Raw genomic sequence first — 25175 nt, forward strand, 5'->3', positions numbered from 1 at the left:
TCCCTTGCAGCCCATGAGACTGCTGCATTTAGCAAGAAGCTGGCTTCTGTCTTTCTGTAGCTTTCTCTGTAGCTTACTCAGTCTGCAAAGTTTTGACTGATGGTTTCAGCTCCTCTGTGAAGATCCCATGCAGTGCAGAGCAGTCAGTCACTGATGATTTCCTCCCCACAGACCATCAGTGGCTGACTGCAGCCAGGGGAAGGCTTTCTCTTTCCTTGGATTAGATCAGAGTTGGGCACTGTAGTGCCCCTGCACCACAGGCTTCAACCAGGGCTTTTCAAACCCTCTGATGAGACAAGTCACAGAATCACAGAGTGGTTAGGGTTGGGAGGGACCTCTGAAGATCACCAAGTCCAACCCCCCTGCCAGAGCAGCATCACCCAGGGCAGGTCACCCAGGAACACATCCAGACAGGGCTGGAAAGGCTCCAGAGAAGGAGACTCCACAACCTCTCTGGGCAGCCTGCTCCAGGGCTCCAGCACCCTCACAGCAAAGAATTGTTCCTCATGCTGAGGTGGAACTTCAATATGCATCCATGGCTCCTTGTCCTGTCACAGGATCTGACAGAACAGAGCCTGGCCCCTTCCTGACCCCCAGCCCTCAGCTATTGATAGCCATTGATCAGATCCCCTCTCAGCCTTCTCCTCTCCAGACTCAACAGCCCCATGGCTCCCAGGCTCTTTGCTCTGCTGTGTTCACAGCTGTGACCCTGGCTTCTTGCAGGTACAAAGAAGAGACTGACCAGAGCTATTTTGAAGGCAGTGGCTATGCCAGTGTGGCAGTGAGGGAGCCCAACACCCACAGCCGGGTGCGCTACGAGCAGACCATCGAGAGCACTGCAGACGAAGGCATCGTCTTCTTTGCAGCAGAGGGGGTGAGCTGGGCAAGGCTTCTCTCTGGGGGCCAAGGACAGGCTGAGAACTGACAAAGAACATCCCAGATTTAGTAGGAGCTGTCAGGAGCTACCTTCCAAGTGTTCTTTTTGTCCAGGGGCCAGGTCAGTAGCTGCTGCCCTCTGTTCAAGGTTTAGTTTTAGTCCTGCCAGGAGCAGGGACTGGGACTTGATGCTCCTGATGGGTCCCCTCCAACATGGGATCATAGAATGACCTGGGTAGGAAGGGACCTCCAAAGGTCATCCCTTCCAACCCCCTCTGCAGTCAGCAGGGACATCCTCCACTAGATCAGGTTGCCCAGAGCCCTGCCAAGCCTCCTTTGAATCTTTCCAGGCTTGCTTCTCAAGCACCTCTCTGGGCAGCCTGTTGCAGTGCTGCAGCAGCCTGGGGGCAGTGATGCTGCTCACCATATCACAGCCTTGTTTGCAATCACTGTGGTGTGGTTTTGGACCTGTTCTCAGGGCTGCAAAAAGTCAGCAGGCATCTTGAAATGGCAAAAAGCCCTCTTTGGGTCAGGTTAGTAGCTGCTGCCCTATGTTCAAGGTTTAGTTTTAGTCCTGCCAGGAGCAGGGAGTGGGGACTTGATGCTCCTGATGGGCTCCTTCCAACATGAGAGATTCTGTGATTCTGTGATCATATCTCCTCCTGCAGTTTTGATTCTCAAGTGTTTAGTCTTTTTACCTCCCCTAAGGACACACCTGGTGACTTAAGAAACAGTCTTCAAAGGGTGAGATACCTGTGATGGTGTCAAGGGGACTCCATGGAGTGAGCCAGAAGGTAAAGAGGCACTCTGTGGGCCATAGAGTGTATTTCCCTGTGCTTCAGAAATCCTCCCATCTTTGAAGGCATCCAAAACCAAGGCTGCTGATGGAGTTTCATACACTGAGGGGATGCATGTTGCACTAAATACAGAATGATAAGAGGCACATAGGGGTCAGGGAAATGTCTCCATCATCATTAAAGGCAAAGCAGCTGACTCACACAAGGCCCTGCAGGGCCATGCACACAGGGACCCCTCTGACTCTCTGGATTGTAAGCAAACCATCAGGGAAAAGAAATTAAAATGAGGTACAGAATTAACTCCAAAAGCAGATTTTGTTCAGTCCAAACCCTATAGAATCCCACAATTACCTGGGTTGGAAAAGCCCTCTGAGATCACCCAGTCCAACCAGCAACCCAACCCCACCACGGCCTCTTAACCACCCCAAGGGCCGTGGCCACAGCTCTCTGGAACACCTCCAGGGATGGGGACTCCACCACCTCCCTGGGCAGCCTCTGCCAAGCCCTGACCACTCTGGCAGCAAAGACATTTTCATAGTTTCATAGTTTCATTCAGGGTTGGAAGGGACCACAAGGATCATCTAGTTCCAACTCCCCTGCCATGGGCAGGGACACCCCACACTAGATCAGCCTGGCCAGAGCCTCATCCAGCCTGGCCTTAAACACCTCCAGGGACAGGACCCCAACCACCTCCCTGCACAACCCATTCCAGGGCTTCACCACTCTCATGGGGAAGAACTTCCTCCTCCCCTCCAGCCTCAATCTCCCCACCTCCAGCTTCATTCCATTCCCCTAGTCCTATCACTACCTGAGATCCTGAGCAGTCCCTCCCAGCCTTCCTGTAGCCCCCTTCAGATCCTGGAAGGCCACAATGAGGTCACCTGGGAGCCTTCTCTTCTCCAGCCTGAACAGCCCCAACTCCTTCAGTCTGTCCTCATTTTGCCTCATCTCCAACCCAACCCTCCCCTGGCACAACTCCAGGCCATTCCCTCTCCTTCTAGCACTGAGCCTAGGGAGCAGAGCCCAACCCCCAGCTCACTGCAGCCTCCTCTCAGGGAGCTGCAGAGAGCAATGAGGTCTCCCTCAGCCTCCTCTTCTCCACACTCAACACCCTCAGCTCCCTCAGCTGCTCCTCCCCAGCCCTCTTCCCCAATTTAGTTGCCCTTCTCTGCACCTGCTCCATCCCCTCAATGCCCTTCATGGAGTGAGTGGCCCAAAACTGAACCCAGCACTCAAGCTGTGGCCTCCCCAGTGCTGAGTCCAGAGGTATGAGAAGGGTTTCAGTGGAAAGAGTTTTGCTGGGGATGATTAAACCTAAGTGAACCAAGAGTGTAAAAACAATTAAGTTAACTTTCAGCAATCCAGTTTGTTTCCTTCACCAGAACCTCTCCTGCCCTTCAATTCTCAGCTCTGCAAGTGTGCACAGAGCTGTAGCCTCTCACCATGCAAGTTTTCCCCCTGAAGCCAATGGCACTGCTGAAGCAGGCACAAGTTAAGCACACACTCAAATGTTTGCAGGACTGGAGCCAAAATCAATAAGAGTGCTCCCTGAAAGCATCCTTCTTCCTCCACTGCTGGCTTTAACTACTTCCACCTTGGTTTATTTCAGTCTGAAGGACTTGATTAGCAGAAGAGTCCTCCAAGACTGCAGGGAAATATGTTCTTGGGGCTTTCCTGCTGGTATTTGTTCATCTCTCCTAAGTGCTCCACAGACAATGATCAGTCTTTGCTCAAGACAGGCCCAGAGCTGTGGTAGCTATGCTTCAGGGCCAGGACTAAGAGCAGGCCAGGCCTGTGTGGGAAATCTGTGCAGCATTCACTCACACTGCTGTTAAACTGAGACAACAGTTTGTGCCTGGAGAAAAGCAGGCTGAGGGGAGAACCACATGGAATGGAATGGAATGGAATGGAATGGAATGGAATGGAATGGAATGGAATGGAATGGAATGGAATGGAATGGAATGGAACGGAATGGAATGGAATAGACCAGACCAGGTTGAAGAGACCTTCAAGATCATTGTGTCCAACCCATCAGCCAATCCAACACCACCTAAACAATTAAACCATGGCACCAAGCACCCCATCAAGTCTCCTCCTGAACACCTCCAGGGATGGGGACTCCACCACCTCCCTGGGCAGCACATCCCAATGGCTAACATCTCTCTCAGTGAAGAACTTTCTCCTCACCTCCAGCCTAAACCTCCCCTGGCACAGCTTGAGACTGTGTCCTCTTGTTCTGCTGCTGCTTGCCTGGGAGAAGAGACCAACCCCCAGCTGGCTACAACCTCCCTTCAGGCAGTTGCAGAGAGCAAGAAGGTCACCTCTGAGCCTCCTCCTCTCCAGGCTAAGCAACTCCAGCTCCCTCAGCCTCTCCTCACAGGGCTGTGCTCCAGACCCCTCCCCAGCTTTCTTTGCCCTTCTCTGGACACCTTCCAGCAGCTCAACCTCCTTCCTAACCTGAGGGGCCCAGAACTGGACACAGGACTCAAGGTGTGGCCTCAGCAGTGCTGAGCACAGGGCACAAGGACTTCCCTGCTCCTGCTGGCCACACTCTTCCTGATGCAGGCCAGGATGCCATTGGCCTTCTTGGCCCCCTGGGCACACTGCAGGCTCATGTTCAGCTGTTGTCAACCAGCACCCCAAGGTCCCTCTCTGCCTGGCTGCTCTCAGCCACTCTGCCCCAGCCTGTAGCACTGCCTGGGGTTGTTGTGGCCAATGTGCAGCACCTGGCACTTGGATGTGTTCAATCTCCTGCCCTTGACCTCTGCCCATCTGTCCAGCCTGTCCAGGTCCCTCTGCAGAGCCCTTCTGCCCTCCAGCATCTCAACTCTTGCCCCCAGCTTGGTGTCATCTGCAAATGTACTGCTGATGGACTCAATTCTCTCATCCAGATCATCAATAAAGCCTTTCCCCCTCATTTTACTCAGAACACAAATGCCCAGGCATGCAAAATGCTTTTGGAGAGAGGAAATATCTTCAGTATCTTAGAAAACTGCTCTCAGTTGTAAAACCCTGAGCAGGACAATTCAAGCTGTGATCCCATGCTGTGGCTGCTTGCAAGCCAAGCAGCCTCCCATGCTGCTAGCCGATTTACTGGCCAGCTGTTCCTGCTTTCTATTTCAATTCAACTATTACATTAGAAACTTCTGTCTGGAAAACTCTTAAACCAAATCACCAACTCTTTCTGCCTCTGAAATCCTGCAAATGACATTTACTTCTACTCTGAGGTCCTTCCCATTGCAGGGAAGGAAAGGGAAGGGAAGGGAAGGGAAGGGAAGGGAAGGGAAGGGAAGGGAAGGGAAGGGAAGGGAAGGGAAGGGAAGGGAAGGGAAGGGAAGGGAAGGGAAGGGAAGGGAAGGGAAGGGAAGGGAAGGGAAGGGAAGGGAAGGGAAGGGAAGGGAAAAAGAGGAGAGGGAGAGGAGGAGGGAGAGGAGAGGGAGAGGAGAGGGAGAGGAGAGGGAGAGGAGAGGGAGAGGAGAGGGAGAGGAGAGGGAGAGGAGAGGGAGAGGAGAGGGAGAGGAGAGGGAGAGGAGAGGGAGAGGAGAGGGAGAGGAGAGGGAGAGGAGAGGGAGAGGAGAGGGAGAGGAGAGGGAGAGGAGAGGGAGAGGAGAGGGAGAGGAGAGGGAGAGGAGAGGAGAAGGGAAGAGAAGGGAAGGGAAGGGAAGGAAGGGAAGGGAAGGGAAGGGAAGGGAAGGGAAGGGAAGGGAAGGGAAGGGAAGGGAAGGGAAGGGAAGGGAAGGGAAGGGAAGGGAAGGGAAGGGAAGGGAAGGGAAGGGAAGGGAAGGGAAGGAAGGGAAGGGAAGGGAAGGAAGGGAAGGGAAGGGAAGGGAAGGGAAGGGAAGGGAAGGGAAGGGAAGGGAAGGGAAGGGAAGGGAAGGGAAGGGAAGGGAAGGGAAGGGAAGGGGAAGGGAAGGGAAGGGAAGGGAAGGGAAGGGAAGGGAAGGGAAGGGGAAGGGAAGGGAAGGGAAGGGAAGGAAGGGAAGGGAAGGGAAGGAAGGGAAGGGAAGGGAAGAGAAGAGAAGAGAAGAGAAGAGAAGAGAAGAGAAGAGAAGAGAAGAGAAGAGAAGAGAAGAGAAGAGAAGAGAAGAGAAGAGAAGAGAAGAGAAGAGAAGAGAAGAGAAGAGAAGAGAAGAAGAAGAGAAGAGAAGAGAAGAGAAGAGAAGAGAAGAGAAGAGAAGAGAAAGAGAGAGAAGAGAAGAGAAGAGAAAAGAGAAGAGAAGAGAAGAGAAGAGAAGAGAAGAGAAGAGAAGAGAAGAGAAGAGAAGAGAAGAGAAGAGAAGAGAAGAGGAAGAGAAGAGAAGAGAAGAGAAGAGAAGAGAAGAGAAGAGAAGAGAAGAGAAGAGAAGAGAAGAGAAGAGAAGAGAAGAGAAGAGAAGAGAAGAGAAGAGAAGAGAAGAGAAGAGAAGAGAAGAGAAGAGAATTAACCAGGTTGGAAAAGACCTCAGAGATCATCAAGTCCAGGCAGGATGAGTTTTGGAGGTCCTTTCTGGCCTGAACCCTTCCATGATTCTATGATGCTGGATGGCCAGGGCAAGATGAGTGCTTTCTAACACCACCAGTGCTCAGTTGTCCAGATGGGTGAGGAAGAGACTAATTCCAACCAAATCCTGTGCAAGCTGTCTAGATTAACCTAACACCTCAGCTTATTTACAGGTACTACTTGGCAAAGGTGGCCTACAGATCACCTGTAGGTCACTGAGCATTCAGGAGACTTCAAATCCCATTTGGTCTGCCTTGCAAGGCCTTCTTCTGGCAATACAAAGGATAAGAGCAAGCAAGTTACCTGCCAGCATGGCTCCTGCTGTAGGCAGCTATGCACCGCACTCTAGGAGCCACATACTCTGGAGAAAACTCTTCAGCTGGTATAATACAAACCTTGTGCTGAAAAGGAAGGACAAGGCACAATTAACAGTGAATAACTCTGCTCCCTAGGCTCAGGTGATAGAAGGAGAGGAAATGGCCTGGAGTTGTGCCAGGGGAGGCTTAGGTTGGAGATGAGGCAAAATGTCTTTGCTGCAAGAGTGGTCAGGGCTTGGCAGAGGCTGCCCAGGGAGGTGGTGGAGTCCCCACCCCTGGAGGTGGTTCAAGAAACCTGTGGCCATGGCACTTTTCAGAGCCTGTCTTGAGCCCACAACAAAAAGGACATGGATATGTTGGAGAGCTTCCAGACAGGGGCCCCAAAGGTGATCAGAGGCCTGGAGAACCTCTCCTGTGGGCACAGGCTGAGAGAGTTGAGGCTGTTCAGCCTGGAGGAGAGATGGCTCCAGGGAGACCTCAGAGCAGCCTTGCAGTACCTGAAGGGGCTCCAGGAGAGCTGGGGAGGGACTTCTATAAGGGCTGAGAGCGGCAAGACAAGGGCAATGGCTTTAAAGCAGAGCAGGGTTTGGTTTAGATTGGACATTAAGAAGTTCTTTCCCATGAGAGTGGTGAGACACTGGGATGGGTTGCCTGGAGAACTTCTTGACACCTCATCCCTGCAAGTCTTCAAGGCCAGGCTGGATGAGGGCTTGAGCTCACCTGGGCTGCTGGGAGGTGTCCCTGCCCATGGCAGGGGGTTGGAGCTGGATGATCTTTAAGGTCCCTTCCAACTCAAGCCACTCTATCATTCTATGACAGCTGACCTCCAGAACCCTCTTTCCCCTTTATTTAGACCAGACTTCTGAACTCCACCTTTGGAGGTGCTTCAACCTTGCCACTCTGCTTTATATGACAGAGGCTCAAACCAGGGTCTTTAACTCCAGAGCTGCGAGCCACTGGCTCCATGATTAGTGGCCCATGCAGCAGAAGCAATTCTTTCCCACTTCTTTACATTTAACAGGGGGAGGGGGAAGATTTCCTGTACCTCAGACACTGCTGAGGCTTATCTTGCAGCAATTTATTCAGAGAAACAAAAGCAGAGATTTCTAGCAGAGGAGACTTCCAGATGAGGAGATCCTGACTAATCCTATCCTCTGGGCCTGGATGTTGTTAGCACAGCAATTGGAGATGAGAATTGCAATGGGTTTGCTTCACACTGAACACTGCCTCATGAAATGGAGCAAGCATGCAACAGTTAGAGAATCACAGAGCTGTCAGGGCTGGAAGGGACCTCAAGGCTCAGCCACTCCCAACCCCCCTGCCATGGGCAGGGACACCTCACACCACAGCAGGTTGCTCACAGCCACATCCAGCCTGGCTGCAAACACCTACAGGCAGGAGGCTTCCACCACCTCCCTGGGCAACCTGTGCCAGGCTCTCACCACCCTCATGGGGAACAACTTCTTCCTCACAGCCAATCTCAATCTCCCCACTTCTAGTTTTGCTCCATCCCCCCCAGTCCTATCCCTCCCTGACACCCTCAGAAGTCCCTCCCCAGCTTTCTTGGAGCCTCCTGCAGATCCTGCAAGGCCACAGTGAGGTCTCCTGGGGAGCCTTCTCCTCTCCAGCCTGCACAACCCCAACTCTCTCAGGCTGTCTCCAGAGCAGAGCAGCTCCAGCCCTCTGCTCCTCCTCCTGGCCCTTCTCTGGACACCTTCCAGCCCCTCCAGATCCTTCCTGGCACAGAGGCTCCAGAACTGGCCCCAGAGCTGCAGCTGTGGTCTCAGCAGAGTGGAGCAGAGGGGCAGAATCCCCTCCCTGGCCCTGCTGGCTATGCTCATGCTCACTGCTTTATGCTGCTAGGTGTAGACCACATGGCAGCTGCTGATCCTTTGTTGTTTCTTTATCTCCTTCACAGGCCTGAAAAAAACTTCTTCTTCCCTGATCTGCACCACTCCTTCCTAACATCCAATCTGAATCTCCCCACTTCTAGTTTTGCTCCATCCCCCCCAGTCCTATCCCTCCCTGACACCCTCAAAAGTCCCTCCCCAGCTTTCTTGGAGCCCCCTTCAGACACTGGAAGGCCACAATTAGGTCTCCTCAGAGCCTTCTCCTCTCCAGACTGAACAGCCTCAACTCTCTCAGTCTGTCTGTTAACAGAGGCCCAAGGAACCACTCTGTGTTGATAGCTGAGTTTCAGCTCTGGATTTTAACCAACTGTGTTTCTAAAGTGGAGAACAGAAACGACAGGAGAAAAATCACAGTGCAGCAAACTGTGTTCTTGATGTGGCCAAGAGAGGGCAGTGAAGGCTTTGAATTCGAAGTGTTTCAAACATATTCAAAGTATTCATCCCCTGAATTTTGTAAGAGAGCCAGGAAAACTTCCACAGGGCTTTGAAGATTCCAATCAAAAGTGAAAGACAGGGAGAAAATGGGGAGGAAGAGTAAACTGCAGCAGCACAGGCTGGGAGGGGAGGGTAAAAGAAAAGCTTTCTCCAGCAACAACCTGACAAGGTCACTGTTCCACATAGCTCTGCTCTGGAGCTCAGAGATGCTGATGCAGAGGATTTGTCTTACTGGGCAATTTCATCCTGAATACTCCTAAAGTGCCAACTGCCAAACACTTGGCTCACAGGAAAAGCAGATGCATGTCTGTAGTGCCCTGGCACTGGCTGGGCTCTCCCAAGAGTGCCTAATGAGGTCCAACAAGGACAAGGGCAGAGTCCTGCAGCTGGGGAGGAAGAATAAACTGCAGCAGCACAGCCTGGGAGGGGATCAGCACTGTGGAGAGGGACCTGGGAGTGCTGGTGGCTAACAAGTTCTGCATGGGACAGCAATGTGCCCTGGGGGCCAAGAAGGCCAATGGGGTCCTGGGCTGCAGCAGAGGAGTGTGGCCAGCAGAGCCAGGGAGGTTCTCCTCCCCCTCTGCTCTGCCCTGGGGAGACCTCACCTTGAGTACTGTGTTCAGTTCTGGGCTCCCCAGTTTAACACAGACAGGGACCTGCTGGAGAGAGTCCAGCAGAGGGCTGCAAGGATGCTGAGGGGACTGCAGCACTGCCTGGGGAGGAGAGGCTGAGAGCCCTGGGGGTGTTTAGTGTGGAGTGAAGACTGGGAGGGGATCTGATGAATGTCTATCAGTATCTGAGAGCTGGGAGTCAGGAGGAAGGGCACAACGACAGGCTCTGCTCACTTCCTCCCTAGAACAAGACAAAGAGCAATGGATGTGAGCTGCAGCACAGGAGGTTCCCTCTCAACATGAGGAGGAACTTCTTGACTGTAAGGGTCCCAGAGCCCTGGAGCAGGCTGCCCAGAGAGGTTGTGGAGTCTCCTTCTCTGGAGCCTTTCCAGCCCTGTCTGGATGTGTTCCTGTGTGACCTGTGCTGGGTTCTATGCTCCTGCTCTGGCAGAGGGCTTGGACTGGATGATCTCTTTGAGACCCATCCAACCCCTAACATCCTGTGAGCCTGTGAAATCTACCAGAAGATATTTCATCTGAGGTAGAAGAGAGAGGGGAACTGAAACAAAGCACAAGAGAACTCAGAATCCCTTGCCAAGAAAGGAAATTTCAGTTTGTCTTTGAAAGTGATGGAGTTTGCCTCAGGATCACGAAGCATCATCCTCAAGCCCCTAACACACAACCCTCCACACATTACCACACTGCATGGGAGAGTGCATCTCTCTTCACCCACCCAAGCATTCCAAAAGGGAGAGGCAAATGGAAGCTTACCAGGAGCAGGTGCAGTGCTGCTGCTGTGAGCTGGATCTTGGCTGTGTCTGCCAGAAGGTCATAGGCTGCAATGCGGCTCCCAGCGTCCAGCACAATGCTGCGGCAAAGGAAGCTGACACAGAGGCAGGGTTACAGAGCAGCCTGCTGCCACTGCCAGGCTCTCACAGTGGCACAGGATCACCAAGGTTGGAAGAGACCTCCAAGAGCATCAAGTCCAACCTGGCATCACAGAGCTCATGACTAAACCATGGCACCAAGTGCCACATCCAGTCCCCTCTTGAACACCTCCAGGGTCGATGACTCCACCACCTCCCTGGGCAGCACATCCCAATGACGAATGACTCGCTCGGTGAAGAATTTCCTCCTCACCTCGAGTCTAAACCTCCCCTGGCACAGCTTGAGACTGTGTCCTCTTGTCCTGCTGCTGCTTGCCTGGGAGAAGAGACCAACCCCTTCCTGGCTACAACCACCTTTCAGGTAGTTGTAGAGGGCAATGAGGTCACCCCCAAGCCTCCTCTTCTCCAGGCTAAGCAACCCCAGCTCCCTCAGCCTCTCCTCACAGGGCTGTGCTCCAGACCCCTCCCCAGCCTTGTTGCCCTTCTCTGGACACCTTCAAGTCTCTCAATGTCCTTCTTAAACTGAGGAGCCCAGAACTGGACACAGGACTCAAGGTGTGGCCTCAGCAGTGCTGAGCACAGGGCACAAGGACTTCCCTGCTCCTGCTGGCCACACTCTTCCTGATGCAGGCCAGGACGCCCTTGGCCTTCTTGGCCCCCCTGGGCACACTGTTGGCTCATATTCAGGCAGCTGTCAATCACCACCCCCCAGGTCCCTCTCTGTTTGGCAGCTCTCAGCCACTCTGCCCCCAGCCTGTAGCTCTGCCTGGGGTTGCTGTGGCCAAAGTGCAGCCCCTGGCACTTGGACTTGTTGAATGCCATCCTGTTGGCCTCTGCCCATCTGTCCAGCCTGTTCAGGTCCCTCTGCAGAGCCCTTCTTGCCCTCTAACTGACTAACATCTGCTCCCAGCTTGGTGTCATCTGCAAACTTGCTGATGACTGACTCAATGCCCTCATCCAGATCATCGATGCAGATGTTAAAGAGCACAGGGCCCAGCACTGATCCCTGGGGCACACCACTGGGGCCTGGCTGCCAGCTGGCTGTGGCACCATTCACCACCACTCTCTGGGCTCAGCCTCCAGCCACTTCCTAACCCAGCTCAGAGTGCTGCTGTCCCAGCCAGGGGCTGACAGCTTGGCCAGGAGTTTGCTGTGGGGGATGGTGTCAAAGGCCTTGCTGCAGTCCAGGTAGACCACATTTGCCTCCTTCAGGGAACAGGACCCCAGAAACTTGCCCAAAATAGCATCACTTCCCTTTTGCTAAGGAGAAGTCATCTAAGGCTCTGATCTCTTCTGCACTTCTGCTCAGCTAGGCCAGCCAGCATGCCATGGGTGGAAAGCTGGGACCACAACTGCCTCTCTATTCCTCTTCTATGAACCAGACACTGGGGAACTTTCACTCTTGTTTAGAGCACAGCTCAGGAACAAGGTCAGCTCAGGACATCAAGACCAAAGAAATTTATGTTCCTTATTTGCAGTTCACTGGAAGCTTGCCACACTCAGCAGGCACCAGCACAGGTTAGGGGGTTCCCTGCTGGAGAGCAGCTCCATGGAGAAAGACCTTGGAGTGCTGGTGGGCAGCAAGGTCTGCATGGGACAGCAATGTGCCCTGGGGGCCAAGAGAGCCAATGGGGTCCTGGGGGGCAGCAAGCAAAGTGTGGCCAGCAGGGCTGGGGAGGTTCTGCTCCCCCTCTGCTCTGCCCTGCTCAGACCACACCTGCAGCACTGTGTCCAGTGCTGGGCTCCCCAGCTCCAGAGAGACAGAGACCTGCTGGAGAGAGGCCAAGGGAGAGCCAGGAGGATGCTTAGGGGACTTGAGCATCTCCCCTGGGAAGAGAGACTGAGAGCCCTGGGGCTGTTGAGTCTGGGGAGGAGAAGGCTGAGAGGGATCTGATCAATGTCTATCAATAGCTGAGGGGTGGGGGGCAAGGGGAGGGGGCCAAGCTCTTGTGGGTGGTGCACAGCAATAAGCCAAGGAGCAGTGGAGACAAACTTGAAGAGAGAAGGTTTCAGCTCAAGAGGAGGAGAAAGTTCTGTCCAGTGCCAGAGGCCTGGAGCAGGCTGCCCAGAGAGGTTGTGGAGTCTCCTTCTCTGGAGCCTTTCCAAAGCCACCTGGATGCCTTCCTGTGCAGCCTGCCCTGGGTGATGCTGCTTCTGGCAGGGGGTTTGGAATGGGTCTCTGGAGGTCCTTTTCAACCTCTACCATTCAGTGATTCTGTGATTTGATGAAGTTTTATTGGGAATAACCAAGCTCACAGAGCTGTGAGCAGGCCTGACACAGCCTATTCCTTAATCTTCTCTGTCTGTGCCTCACTATGGCATGTCTTGATTGATTTTTCAACTGAAGGGACTTGGAGTTCCTGCTTAGGAAAGATGACACAGCAGCTCCCTTGCCATGGGACCATTAGCTTGATGCAGAATGGCTGCAGGAGGGATTTACTGCACTGCTACATGAAAGAGGCAAGGGCTTGCTTTGTGAGCATGTTCTGAATGCATCATGTCACAGAATACAGAATTAACCAGGTTGGAAGAGACCTTTGAGATCATCAAGTCCAACCTATCACCCAGCACCATCTCATCAACTGAACCATGGCACCAAGTGCCTCATCCAGGCTCTTCCTAAGATTCAGGCTGGAGGGGAGGAGGAAGTTCTTCCCCATGAGAGTGGTGAAGCCCTGGAATGGGTTGTCCAGGGAGGTGGTTGAGGCCCTGTTCCTGGAGGTGTTTAAGCCCAGGCTGGATGAGGCTGTGGCCAGGCTGATCTAGTGTGGGGTGTCCCTGCCCATGGCAGGGGGGTTGGAACTAGATGATCCTTGTGGTCCCTTCCAACCCTGAATGATACTATGATATGATACCTCCTGGGATGGGGACTCCACCACCTCCCTGGGCAGCACATCCCAATGGCCAATCTCTCTTGCTGGGAAGAATTTCTTCCTAACATTCAGCCTGAACCTCCCCTGGCACAGCTTGAGACTGTGTCCTCTTGTTCTGCTGCTGCTTGCCTGGGAGCAGAGACCAACCCCCACCTGGCTACAACCTCCCCTCAGGGAGTTGCAGAGAGCAAGAAGGTCTCCCCTGAGCCTCCTCTTCTCCAGGCTAAGCAACCCCAGCTCCCTCAGCCTCTCCTCACAGGGCTGTGCTCCAGACCCCTCCCCAGCTTTCTTGCCCTTCTCTGGACACCTTCCAGCTCCTCAACATTTTTCCTAACCTGAGGGGCCCAGAACTGGACACAGGACTCAAGGTGTGGCCTCAGCAGTGCTGAGCACAGGGGCACCAAATAACTATGTTCCCAAGCTAGACCATGAAATGTGTTGGGGGGGTGGAACTAAAGCAATAAAACGGAAGATTTATAGCAAGTAGTTTGGGCTCAGGGTGTTGCATAAGAGGGTAAAAGAAAAGCTTTCTCCAGCAACAACCTGTCAAGGTCACTGTTCCACATAGCTCTGCTCTGGATCTCAAAGATGCTGATGCAGAGGATTTTACTTACTGGGCAATTTCATCCTGAATACTCCTAAAGTGCCAACTGCCAAACACTTGGCTCACAGGAAAAGCAGATGCATGTCTGTAGTGCCCTGGCACTGGCTGGGCTCTCCCAAGGGTGCCTAATGATGTCCAACAAGGACAAGTGCAGAGTCCTGCAGCTGGGGAGGAAGAATAAACTGCAGGAGCACAGCCTGGGAGGGGATCAGCACTGTGGAGAGGGACCTGGGAGTGCTGGTGGCTAACAAGTTCTGCATGGGACAGCAATGTGCCCTGGGGGGCAAGAAGGCCAATGGGGTCCTGGGGTGCAGCAGAGGAGTGTGGCCAGCAGAGCCAGGGAGGTTCTCCTCTCCCTTCACTCTGCCCTGCTGAGACCTCACCTGGAATATTGCATCCAGGTCTGGGCTCCCCAGCTCAGGAGGGACAGGGATCTGCTGGGGAGAGTCCAAGGGAGGGCTGCAAGGATGCTGAAGGGACTGCAGCACTGCCTGGGGAGGAGAGGCTGAGAGCCCTGGGGCTGTTTAGTCTGGAGAAGACTGGGAGGGGATCTGATCAATGTCTATCAATAGCTGAGGGCTGGAGGTCAGGAGGGAGGGGACAGGGACAGGCTCTGCTCAGTTGCACCCTGGGATAGGACAAGAAGCAATGGATGGAAGCTGCAGCACAGGAGGTTCCACCTCAACATGAGGAGGAACTTCTTGACTGGGAGGGTCCCAGAGCCCTGGAGCAGGCTGCCCAGAGAGGTTGTGGAGTCTCCTTCTCTGGAGCCTTCCCAGCCCTGTCTGGATGTGTTCCTGTGTGACCTGTGCTGGATTCTATGCTCCTGCTCTGGCAGGGGGGGTGGACTGGATGATCTTTTTGGGTCCCTTCCAACCCCTGACACCCTGTGAGCTGTGATCCTAGTTTGTGCTATAAACTGAGATACTCAAGTGTTAAAAACAATCTCACTCAGGACAGACAAAACCTCTTGTGCACAAACATCTGCACTAACCTCTGTAGCCAGCAAGGATAAGGAAGCATTTGGTTGAAGGCCTTGCCTGCAGCCTAGCAGCCAGGGCATAGCTGCCCTCAGAACTTCCAAGTACTATGATACTATCAGGATGTCAGGGAGTGATAGGACTAGGGGCAAGGGAATGAAGCTGGAGGTAGGGAGATTGAGGCTGGAGGGGAGGAGGAAGTTCTTCCCCATGAGAGTGGTGAAGCCCTGGAATGGGCTGTCCAGGGAGGTGGTTGAGGCCCTGTCCTTGGAGGTGTTTAAACCCAGGCTGGATAAGGCTCTGGGCAGGCTGATCTAGTGTGGGGTGTCCCTGCCCATGGCAGGGAGGTTGGAACTGGATGATCCTTGTGGTCCCTTCCAACCCTGACTGATACTATGATACTATGACCTTTATACTTCTGCTACAGCAGCTCTGGTTGGCAATGGTGGCAATACTCTTGCCTGACTGGCAGCTATGGTTTTCACAGCCAAAGCCCTTGGACATGCTTTTAAGTAAATGAAAACAGTGCAGGCATCTGCAGCAACAGCATTGCCCTTCCACTGCACTCAGAGATTCATAGTGGAGGAGGATCAGCTACTGGAGAGAGTCCAACACAGCTTCAAAGCTGCTGAGAACAATGCAGCATCATTGAGGAGCAAAGGCTGAGAGCCCTGGGGCTGTTGAGCCTGGAGAAAAGCAGCCTGAGAGGGGATCTGAGCAGTGCTCAACAACAGCTACAGGGTGGGGGGCAAGAGGCTGGGGCCAGACTCTTGTCAGTGGTGTCCAGGGACAGGACAAGGGGCAATGAGCACAAACTGCAACCCAGGAAGTTCCGCCTCAACACAAGGGAAAAAATTTTGCTGTGAGCCCTGGAGCAGGCTGCCAGAGGGGCTGTGGAGTCTCCTCCTCTGCAGAGACTCCAAACCCATCAGGGCAAGCTGCTGTGGGTGACCTTGCTGTAAGCAGAAGGGTTGGACTGGAGGACCTCCAGAGCTCCCTTCCATCCCTCACCATGCTGGCATGCTGTGTGCTATATGAATGCACACAATCAACCTAACCCTTGGTGTAGGAGGAGCCTTTCCAGCCCTGTCTGGATGTGTTCCTGTGTGACCTGTGCTGGATTCTATCAACCTGCACTGGCAGGGGGCTTGGACTGGATGATCTCTTTGGGTCCCTCCCAACCCCTGACACCCTGTGAGCTGTGATCCTAGTTTGTGTTATAAACTGAGACATTCAAGTGTTAAAGACAATCTCACTCAGGACAGACAAAACCTCTCTTCTCTTCTCCTGTAGTGAAACCTAGGAACTGCAATGAGCTTTCAGAGGCCCTGAAGCAGTATCAGTATCTAATGTGAGCTGATTGCACAGAGAGAATGAAATCCCTGTCCAACACCCCCCAGAACCACCTCCTTGATTGCAAATCACCCTAAAACTTGAGCTGTCTGCATAGTCACATGGATTCCCACACAGGAGATTAGAATGATATCCCAACTGCTTGTGCAACTCTTCAGTGGGTCCACCAGACATTCTTACCTGTATTTACAGCTGTATATTCTCACTCTGCCTTGAGGGGCAGGCCCAGGGCTCTGTACTTCCACCTGGGCAGTGTGTAGCTGATCCTCCTCGTTGGCATACTCAAGCACCAGGACGTAGCGACCCACCCAAGGAACCTTTATGCTCATCTCCACATGGACCTAGGCCAAGAACATTGAACAAGCTAAAACCATCAGTTCAGGGCCAGCTCTCACAGAGCCACAGATTGCATTGGGTTGGAAGGGAACCTCCAAGCTCATCTTGCCCAACCCCCCAGTAGTTCAGCCGGCGGCCAGGCACCAGTGGTGTGCCCCAGGGAGCAGTGCTGGGCCCCAGCCTGTTCAATATCTTCATTGATGATCTGGATGAGGGCATTGAGTCAGTCATCAGCAAATGTGCAGATGACACCAAGCTGGGGGCAGGAGTTGGTCAGTTAGAGGGCAGAAGGGCTCTGCAGAGGGACCTTGCCAGGCTGGACAGATGGGCAGAGGCCAACAGGATGGCATTCAACAAGTCCAAGTGCCAGGGGCTGCACTTTGGCCACAGCAACCCCAGGCAGAGCTACAGGCTGGGGGCAGAGTGGCTGAGAGCTCCCAAACAGAGAGGGACCTGGGGGTGCTGATTGACAGCTGCCTGAATAGGAGCCTGCAGTGTGCCCAGGGGGCCAAGAAGGCCAAGGGCATCCTGGCCTGCATCAGGAAGAGTGTGGCCAGCAGGAGCAGGGAAGTCCTTGTGCCCTGTGCTCAGCACTGCTGAGGCCACACCTTGAGTCCTGTGTCCAGTTCTGGGCTCCTCAGTTTAAGAAGGACATTGAGAGACTTGAAGGTGTCCAGAGAAGGGCAAGAAAGCTGGGGAGGGGTCTGGAGCACAGCCCTGTGAGGAGAGGCTGAGGGAGCTGGGGTTGCTTAGCCTGGAGAAGAGGAGGCTCAGGGGAGACCTCATTGCTCTCTCCAACTCCCTGAAGGGAGGTTGTAGCCAGGTGGGGGTTGGTCTCTTCTCCCAGTCACCCAGCACCAGAACAAGAGGACACAGTCTCAAGCCGTGCCAAGGGAGGTTTAGGCTGGAGGTGAGGAGAAAGTTCTTCCCAGAGAGAGTTGTTAGCCATTGGGATGTGCTGCCCAGGGAGGTGGTGGAGTCCCCATCCCTGGAGGTGTTCAAGAGGGGATTGGATGTGGCACTTAGTGCCATGGTTTAGTCATGAGGTCTGTGGTGCCAGGTTGGACTTGGAAATCTGGAAGCATTTCAGTGCAGCAGATTCACAGCCAGCCATGCAGGTGGGGCTGCAAGCAGCAGGCAGGATCCTGACCTCTCTTCCACTGATGTGGGCCAGCACTGGCTGGTCAGGAGTTGGCTGGTGCAGAGGTATCCTTCTGAAGTCTCCCCCACGTCTGAAATGTGCTGCCTCTGAGCCCAGGACACAGGAGAAGCTGCCCAGCGGCAAATGCTGGTAGAGCAAACAGCTTAGAGAGAAACAAAACAGCAAACAAGACAGAGGATTAGTGCTGCTTGCAAGTGCAGCAGGAGGCCAATAAAGCAATGCCAGGCAGTGGTTTGTCTGGAGCACATATACTGACTGCTCTGTGGAAGTGTCCCCTGAAGGGCTGCAAGGCTCTGTCACTGGGACCTGCAGGATGGATGCTTCGTAGTAATCACTGGGTAAGAGCACCAGATAATCCTGGGAACAAAGGGCACAGCAGCAGATTAGGAGAGGGACGTCTCAGAGCCTTCACAACACAGCCCTGAGCAAAACCAACCCCATAAGGGAATGGTACAGAGGGCATCTGCAAGAGGGGATTGGCTCTGCTGCCACACAGGCCAACGACCTCAGATTTTGTCTCCCTAACTCTAAACCTCACAGGGATCAGAGAAGCATTGAATTGTCAGGGTTGGAAGGGACCTCAAGGATCAACCAGTTCCAACCCCCTGCCATGGCTAGGGACACCTCACACCACATTTATTGATGATCTGGATAAGGGCATTGAGTCCATCAGCAGTAAATTTGCAGATGACACCAGGCTGGGGGCAGGAGTTGATCTGCTGGAGGGTAGAGAGGCTCTGCAGAGGGACCTGAACAGGCTGGGCAGATGGGCAGAGGCCAAGGGCAGGAGATTGAACACATCCAAGTGCCAGGTGCTGCACATTGGCCACAACAACCCCAGGCAGTGCTACAGGCTGGGGTCAGAGTGGCTGAGAGCAGCCAGGCAGAGAGGGACCTGGGGGTGCTGGTGGATGGTAGGCTGAACATGAGCCTGCAGTGTGCCCAGGCAGCCAAGAGGGCCAATGGCATCCTGGCCTGCATCAGGAAGAGTGTGGCCAGCAGGAGCAGGGAAGTCCTTGTGCCCTGTGCTCAGCACTGCTGAGGCCACACCTGGAGTCCTGTGTCCAGCTCTGGGCTCCTCAGGTTAGGAAAGAGGTTGAGCTGCTGGAAGGTGTCCAGAGAAGGGCAAGAAAGCTGGGGAGGGGTCTGGAGCACAGCCCTGTGAGGAGAGGCTGAGGGAGCTGGGGTTGCTTAGCCTGGAGAAGAGGAGGCTCAGGGGAGACCTTCTTGCTCTCTGCAACTCCCTGAAGGGAGGTTGGAGCCAGGTGGGGGTTGGGCTCTTCTCCCAGGCAAGCAGCACCAGAACAAGAACAAGAGGACACAGTCTCAAGCTGTGCCACGGGAGTTTCAGGCTGGATGTTAGGAAGAAATTCTTCCCAGCAAGAGAGATTGGCCATTGGGATGTGCTGCCCAGGGAGGTGGTGGAGTCACCATCCCTGGAGGTGTTCAGGAGGAGACTGGATGAGGCACTTGGTTCCATGGTTTAGTTGATCAGATGGTGCTGGGTGATAGGTTGGACTTGATGATCTCTGAGGTCTTTTCCAACCTGGTTAATTCTATTCTATTCTATTCTATTCTATTCTATTCTATTCTATTCTATTCTATTCTATTCTATTCTATTCTATTCACTTGTCTCCTGTGGTTACAGGTTGGACTTGATGATCTTTGAGGTCTCTTCCAACCTTAGTGATACTGAATACTGTGATATTCTATTCCATTCCATTCCAGTCTAGTCTAGTCTATTAAATTCCATTCCATTCCGTTCTCCTCTGTCTTGGACAGCTGTGGCTGAGGCAAGCTTTAGACACAACATCTGATGTGCAGGAAGGGTGAATCTCTGTCAGCCTGTATGCCCAGCCCATTGTGCTGTGTTTTAGTACTCTTTCATCCTTTCAAATACTGATTCCAGACAGCCTTGAGGTCTGTAAGGCCAAGAGAAACTGGAGCAGGTGAAAGGCAGAGGTGAAGAAAGGAAATGAAAAGAGAGAGAACTGTGAGTTGGACTCTCCTCACTGCTGCTGAATTTCAGTTGCTTGCAGGGCTCTCCCTGGCAAGGAAGTGCAGAGCTACACTCTCATAGCAGCCTTCAGACATTGCCCTCCTTAATTCTTCTCTTACCAAGAGGACTTCCTCTGCCATGATGCTGACATTCCAGGTGCCTGGAGCCAGAGAGAAAGACTCTGCAGAGCTTTGTCCTGGGATTGTGATGAAAGCCGGCTCCTTGCTGGGTGGGAAGACAAACTCCTTGCTCTGAGCAGCCCCTGCCAGCAAAAGGAAGAAAGGAATCAAGTCAAAACTAAACAAGGGCCTGTGTAAAATGTCTGTGCTGGCTTGGTAAGCTGGGCTGAGGAATTCATCTATTGCACTTGGCCTAATAGGAGGTGGCCAATGTCCTGCTCTCAATGTGTATTAACAGTGCATCCAAGTACATACAGCAAGAGCTAGGCAGGGGTTGGGTTTGTTCTTATCAGGCTTGAGCAAAGTGGTTCAGAAAGGCAGAGCTCTGCCCCTGAGGTGGCCAGGAGCTGCAGAACTCTGAACTGCTCACTTCCTCCTTGCCCCTTCCATCATTTTCACAGGATCACAGCACATTAGAGCTTGGAAGTGACCTCCAGAGGTCATCCAGTCCAAGCCCCCTGCCAGAAGCAGCATCACCCAGGGCAGGCTGCACAGGAAGGCATCCAGGAGGCTTTGGAAAGGCTCCAGAGAAGGAGACTCCACAACCTCTCTGGGCAGCCTGCTCCAGGGCTCTGGCACTGGACAGAACTTTCTCCTCCTCTTGAGCTGAAACCTTCTCTCTTCAAGTTTGTCTCCACTGCTCCTTGGCTTATTGCTGTGCACCACCCACAAGAGCTTGGCCCCCTCCCCTTGCCCCCCACCCCTCAGCTATTGATAGACATTGATCAGATCCCTCTCAGCCTTCTCCTCTCCAGACTCAGCAGCCCCAGGGCTCTCAGTCTCTCTTCCCAGGGGAGATGCTCAAGTCCCCTAAGCATCCTCCTGGCTCTCCCTTGGCCTCTCTGCAGCAGGTCTCTGTCTGTCTGGAGCTGGGGAGCCCAGCACTGGACACAGTGCTGCAGGTGTGGTCTGAGCAGGGCAGAGCAGAGGGGGAGCAGAACCTCCCCAGCCCTGCTGGCCACACTTTGCTTGCTGCACCCCAGGATCCCCATTGGCTCTCTTGGCCCCCAGGGCACATTGCTGTCCCATGCAGACCTTGCTGCCCACCAGCACTCCAAGGTCTTTCTCCATGGAGCTGCTTTTTCCCCACCCAGCCTGCCTCTGCACTGCCTCACAACAGGCCCAGCTGACACAATGCTTGTTCCCATGCAACTCTCTGCCAAACCTGTCAGACACTGGAGGTTCTCAGTGGCACTTCAAGTGTTTAGTTACAGAGAGTACCTGAAGGTAACTTCTGGGCTGGATGATGTACAAGGGGAAGGCAGCTGTGCTGTGCTTTATCAGAGAGAAGCCTTCCTATCAATATTAAAGGTTTCCTCTTTGAAGTCCCAGGGGCACAGACCAAAGCTGGTTCCCTGTGTCCCAGGCAATAAAAGCCAGACATGACCATGAACTGCTGCTGCTCTGCCAAGTGATATCTGTGTGGTCTAGTTTGGCTCCTCTGAAGGGATGACTAAAAGCATCTGTGACTAAAATCCCATCAGTTAGGCACAGCAAGAGATAACTCTGTATACAGGCTTGATATGCCTCTAGTATGCCAAGGCTGGGGAGCACTTCTCTTGTACCAGGGCCCAAAAGGCATCACATGCTGCTGAGGTCTGTATCAGACCTAACCTTCTCTGAGGAAAAATGTCTTGGCTGCAGGAGTGGTCAGGGCTTGGCAGAGGCTGCCCAGGGAGGTGGTGGAGTCCCCATCCCTGGAGGTGTTCAAGACACCTGTGGCCATGGCACTTGGGGCCATGGTTCATTGGCCATGGTGGGGTTGGGTTGATGGTGGGACTGGATGATCTCAGAGGGGTTAGCCAACCCAAACAATTCCATGATTCTGTAACTTGGTAGAGTAGATTCATCCTTAAGCAAATGTAATTCATAGGCTGGAGTCTGAAGGCTCCTTTAAACTGAAGCACTAAAGGCAACTCAACCAAGTTCTTTCTGTGCTGCCATCCCTATATAAGAAAGCATCCTAAAACACAGGTTTCACAGCTTCCAAGTGCAGAAAGCACTGAGGTTGGCAAACATCTGACAAACAAGAGCTGACTGGGAGGTCATTCAACAAGTCCAAGTGCCGAGTGCTGCACTTCGGCTACAGCAACCCCAGGCAGAGCTACAGGCTGGGGGCAGAGTGGCTAAGAGCTCCCAAACAGAGAGGGACCTGGGGGTGCTGATTGACAGCCACCTGAATATGAGCCAGCAGTGTGCCCAGGGGGCCAGGAGGGCCAATGGCATCCTGGCCTGCATTAGGAAGAGTGTGGCCAGCAGGAGCAGGGAAGTCCTTGTGCCCTGTGCTCAGCACTGCTGAGGCCACACCTTGAGTCCTGTGTCCAGTTCTGGGCCCACCAGTTTAGGAAGGACATTGAGAGACTTGAAGGTGTCCAGAGAAGGGCAACAAGGCTGGGGAGAGGCCTTGAGCACAGCCCTGTGAAGAGAGGCTGAGGGAGCTGGGGTTGCTTAGCCTGGAGAAGAGGAGGCTCAGGGAAGACCTCATTGCCCTCTACAACTACCTGAAAGGTGGATGTAGCCAGGAAGGGGTTGGTCTCTTCTCCCAGGCAAGCAGCACCAGAACAAGAGGACACAGTCTCAAGCTGCGCCAGGGGAGGTTTAGACTCGAGGTGAGGAGGAAGTTCTTCACCGAGCGAGTCATTCGTCATTGGGATGTGCTGCCCGGGGAGGTGGTGGAGTCCCCATCCCTGGAGGTGTTCCAGAGGGGATTGGATGTGGCACTTGGTGCCATGGTCTAGTCATGAGGTCTGTGTTGATAGGTTGGACTCAATGATCCTCGAGGTCCTTTCCAACCTAAGTTATGCTGTGATACTGTGATACTGTGACTGCTGCCACAAGCAGAGGCCTGATGCAAACAGAGCCACATCAGTCACACAGCAAAAAAAATACAGCAGCTGAAGCACAGAAGCATCAGGGCTGGTAGGAGTGACTCATTTCAAGGGACTTTACAGCTCTGACCTAGGAGCAGCTGGAACAGGCTGCTGGGATCTGCCAGAGCTCAGCTCTGTGGTGCCATTGAGCTGCACCTACCTGATGCAGGCTGAGCCTGGCAAGCAGACAAGCGCCCAGGCAAGGCCTCAGCTCCAGGGTTGAGGTACCTCAGGACAATGTGGAATGAGGAGGGCCTGGGTGGTTCCACAGTCACACTTAGCCTCACTGCATCCTGAAAAAGGGAACATAATGAACTGTGCTGGCTTGGTATTACCCCCAAATCACACTCCCAGAGCAGCTCAGCTGAAAGCAAATCCTACAATCAGAGAATCCTAGAACCAAGCAGGTTGGAAGAGACCTCAGAGATCATCAAGTCCAACCTATGACCTAATCCCTAACACCTCCTGACAACTAAACCATGGCACCAAGTGCCACATCCAATCCCCTCTTGAACACCTCCAGGGATGGGGACTCCACCACCTCCCTGGGCAGCACATCCCAATGGCCAATCTCTCTTGCTGGGAAGAACTTTCTCCTCACCTCCAGCCTAAACCTCCCCTGGCACAGCTTCAGACTGTGTCCTCTTGTTCTGGTGCTGCTTGGATGCCAGAAGAGACCAACCCCCACCTGGCTACAACCTCCCTTCAGGGAGTTAGAGAGAACAAGAAGGTCTCCCCTGAGCCTCCTCTTCTCCAGGCTAAGCAACCCCAGCTCCCTCAGCCTCTCCTCACAGGGCTGTGCTCCAGACCCCTCCCCAGCTTTCTTGCCCTTCTCTGGACACCTCCCAGCAGCTCAACCTCTTTCCTAACCTGAGGGGCCCAGAACTGGCCACAGGACTCAAGGTGTGGCCTCAGCAGTGCTGAGCACAGGGCACAAGGACTTCCCTGCTCCTGCTGGCCACACTCTTCCTGATGCAGACCAGGATGCCCTTGGCCCTCTTGGCCCCCTGGGCACACTGCTGGCTCTTGTTCAGCCTACTGTCTATCAGTAAATCAGATCCCTTTGGATTACAGAATGCAGAATTAACCAGGCTGGAAGAGACCTTTGAGATCATCAAGTCCAACCTACCACCCAGCACCATCTAATCAACTAAACCATGGCACCAAGTGCCTCAGCCAGGCTCTTCCTAAACACCTCCAGGGATGGGGACTCCACCACCTCCCTGGGCAGCACATCCCAATGGCAAAATACTCTTGCTGGGAAGAATTTTTCCTAACATCTAGCCTAAACCTCCCCTGGCACAGCTTGAGATTAGTGAGATCCTCTCCTTCATTCTGATCCTCTCCTTGGTTCTGCTCCCTGACCCTGCACCCACACAGCAGTACCCTAGACACACACATATCATAGCACCAGTCAGGGGTGGAAGGGACCACAAGGATCAGCTAGTTCCAACCCCCCTGCCATGGGCAGGGACACCCCACACTAGATCAGGCTGCCCAGAGCCTCATCCAGCCTGGTCTATGCTTTCACCCCCAGAGCCTTGGCTGAAGTGGCAGCTTACTTGTATGGAGGACATCTGGGCATATCCTCTCCAGCTGAAGCCTGGAAACTCCTGAGGATCATAGCCAAAGCGAATTCCCATGCCCTTGGCAGTGGTGCCATCTTCAACCTCATACTTCATGTGGTGCAGATCAGGGAAGAAGTAGTTTTTTTCAGGCCTGTCAAGGAGATAAAGAAACAACAAAGGATCAGCAGCTGCCATGTGGTCTACACCTAGCAGCATAAAGCAGTGAGCATGAGCATAGCCAGCAGGGCCAGGGAGGGGATTCTGCCCCTCTGCTCCACTCTGCTGAGACCACAGCTGCAGCTCTGGGGCCAGCTCTGGAGCCAGCTCTGGAGCCAGCTCTGGAGCCTCTGTGCCAGGAAGGATCTGGAGGGGCTGGAAGGTGTCCAGAGAAGGGCCAGGAGGAGGAGCAGAGGGCTGGAGCTGCTCTGCTCTGGAGACAGCCTGAGAGAGTTGGGGTTGTGCAGGCTGGAGAGGAGAAGGCTCCCAGGAGACGTCATTGTGGCCTTGCAGGATCTGCAGGGGGCTCCAAGAGAGCTGGGGAGGGACTTTTGAGGGTGTCAGGGAGGGATAGGACTGGGGGGGATGGAAAAAAACCTAGAAATGGGGAGATTCAGACTGAATGTTAGGACGAAGTTCTTCCCCATGAGGGGCTGAGAGCCTGGCACAGGTTGCCCAGGGAGGTGGTAGAAGCCTCCTGCCTGGAGGTGTTTGCAGCCAGGCTGAATGTGGCTGTGAGCAACCTGCTGTGGTGTGAGGTGTCCCTGCCCATGGCAGGGGGTTGGACCTGGCTGAGCCTTGATGTCCCTTCCAGCCCTGATAGTTCTGTGACTCTATGATTCTATGAGCCTAAACCTCCCCTGGCACAGCTTGAGACTGTGTCCTCTTGTTCTGGTGCTGGCTGCCTGGGAGAAGAGACCAACCCCCACCTGGCTACAACC

General features: G+C 53.7%; 1 protein-coding gene across 1 annotated transcript in view; it reads right to left on the reverse strand.

Moving 5' to 3' along the window:
* Nucleotides 1–25175, reverse strand: part of LAMA3 (laminin subunit alpha 3) — a 192782-nt gene that overhangs the window by 102133 nt on the left and 65474 nt on the right. The window contains 9 exon segments of the mRNA XM_068165489.1: nucleotides 1630–1795; nucleotides 6457–6554; nucleotides 10198–10309; nucleotides 16304–16464; nucleotides 17610–17763; nucleotides 17878–17978; nucleotides 19740–19882; nucleotides 22830–22962; nucleotides 24232–24388. Coding sequence (XP_068021590.1) covers nucleotides 1630–1795; nucleotides 6457–6554; nucleotides 10198–10309; nucleotides 16304–16464; nucleotides 17610–17763; nucleotides 17878–17978; nucleotides 19740–19882; nucleotides 22830–22962; nucleotides 24232–24388 — 1225 coding nt within the window.

This window comes from Melanerpes formicivorus, unplaced genomic scaffold (assembly GCF_026170545.1).
Source record: "Melanerpes formicivorus ecotype bairdi unplaced genomic scaffold, bMelFor1.0.p_v2 SCAF_89, whole genome shotgun sequence".
Taxonomy (NCBI): domain Eukaryota; kingdom Metazoa; phylum Chordata; class Aves; order Piciformes; family Picidae; genus Melanerpes; species Melanerpes formicivorus.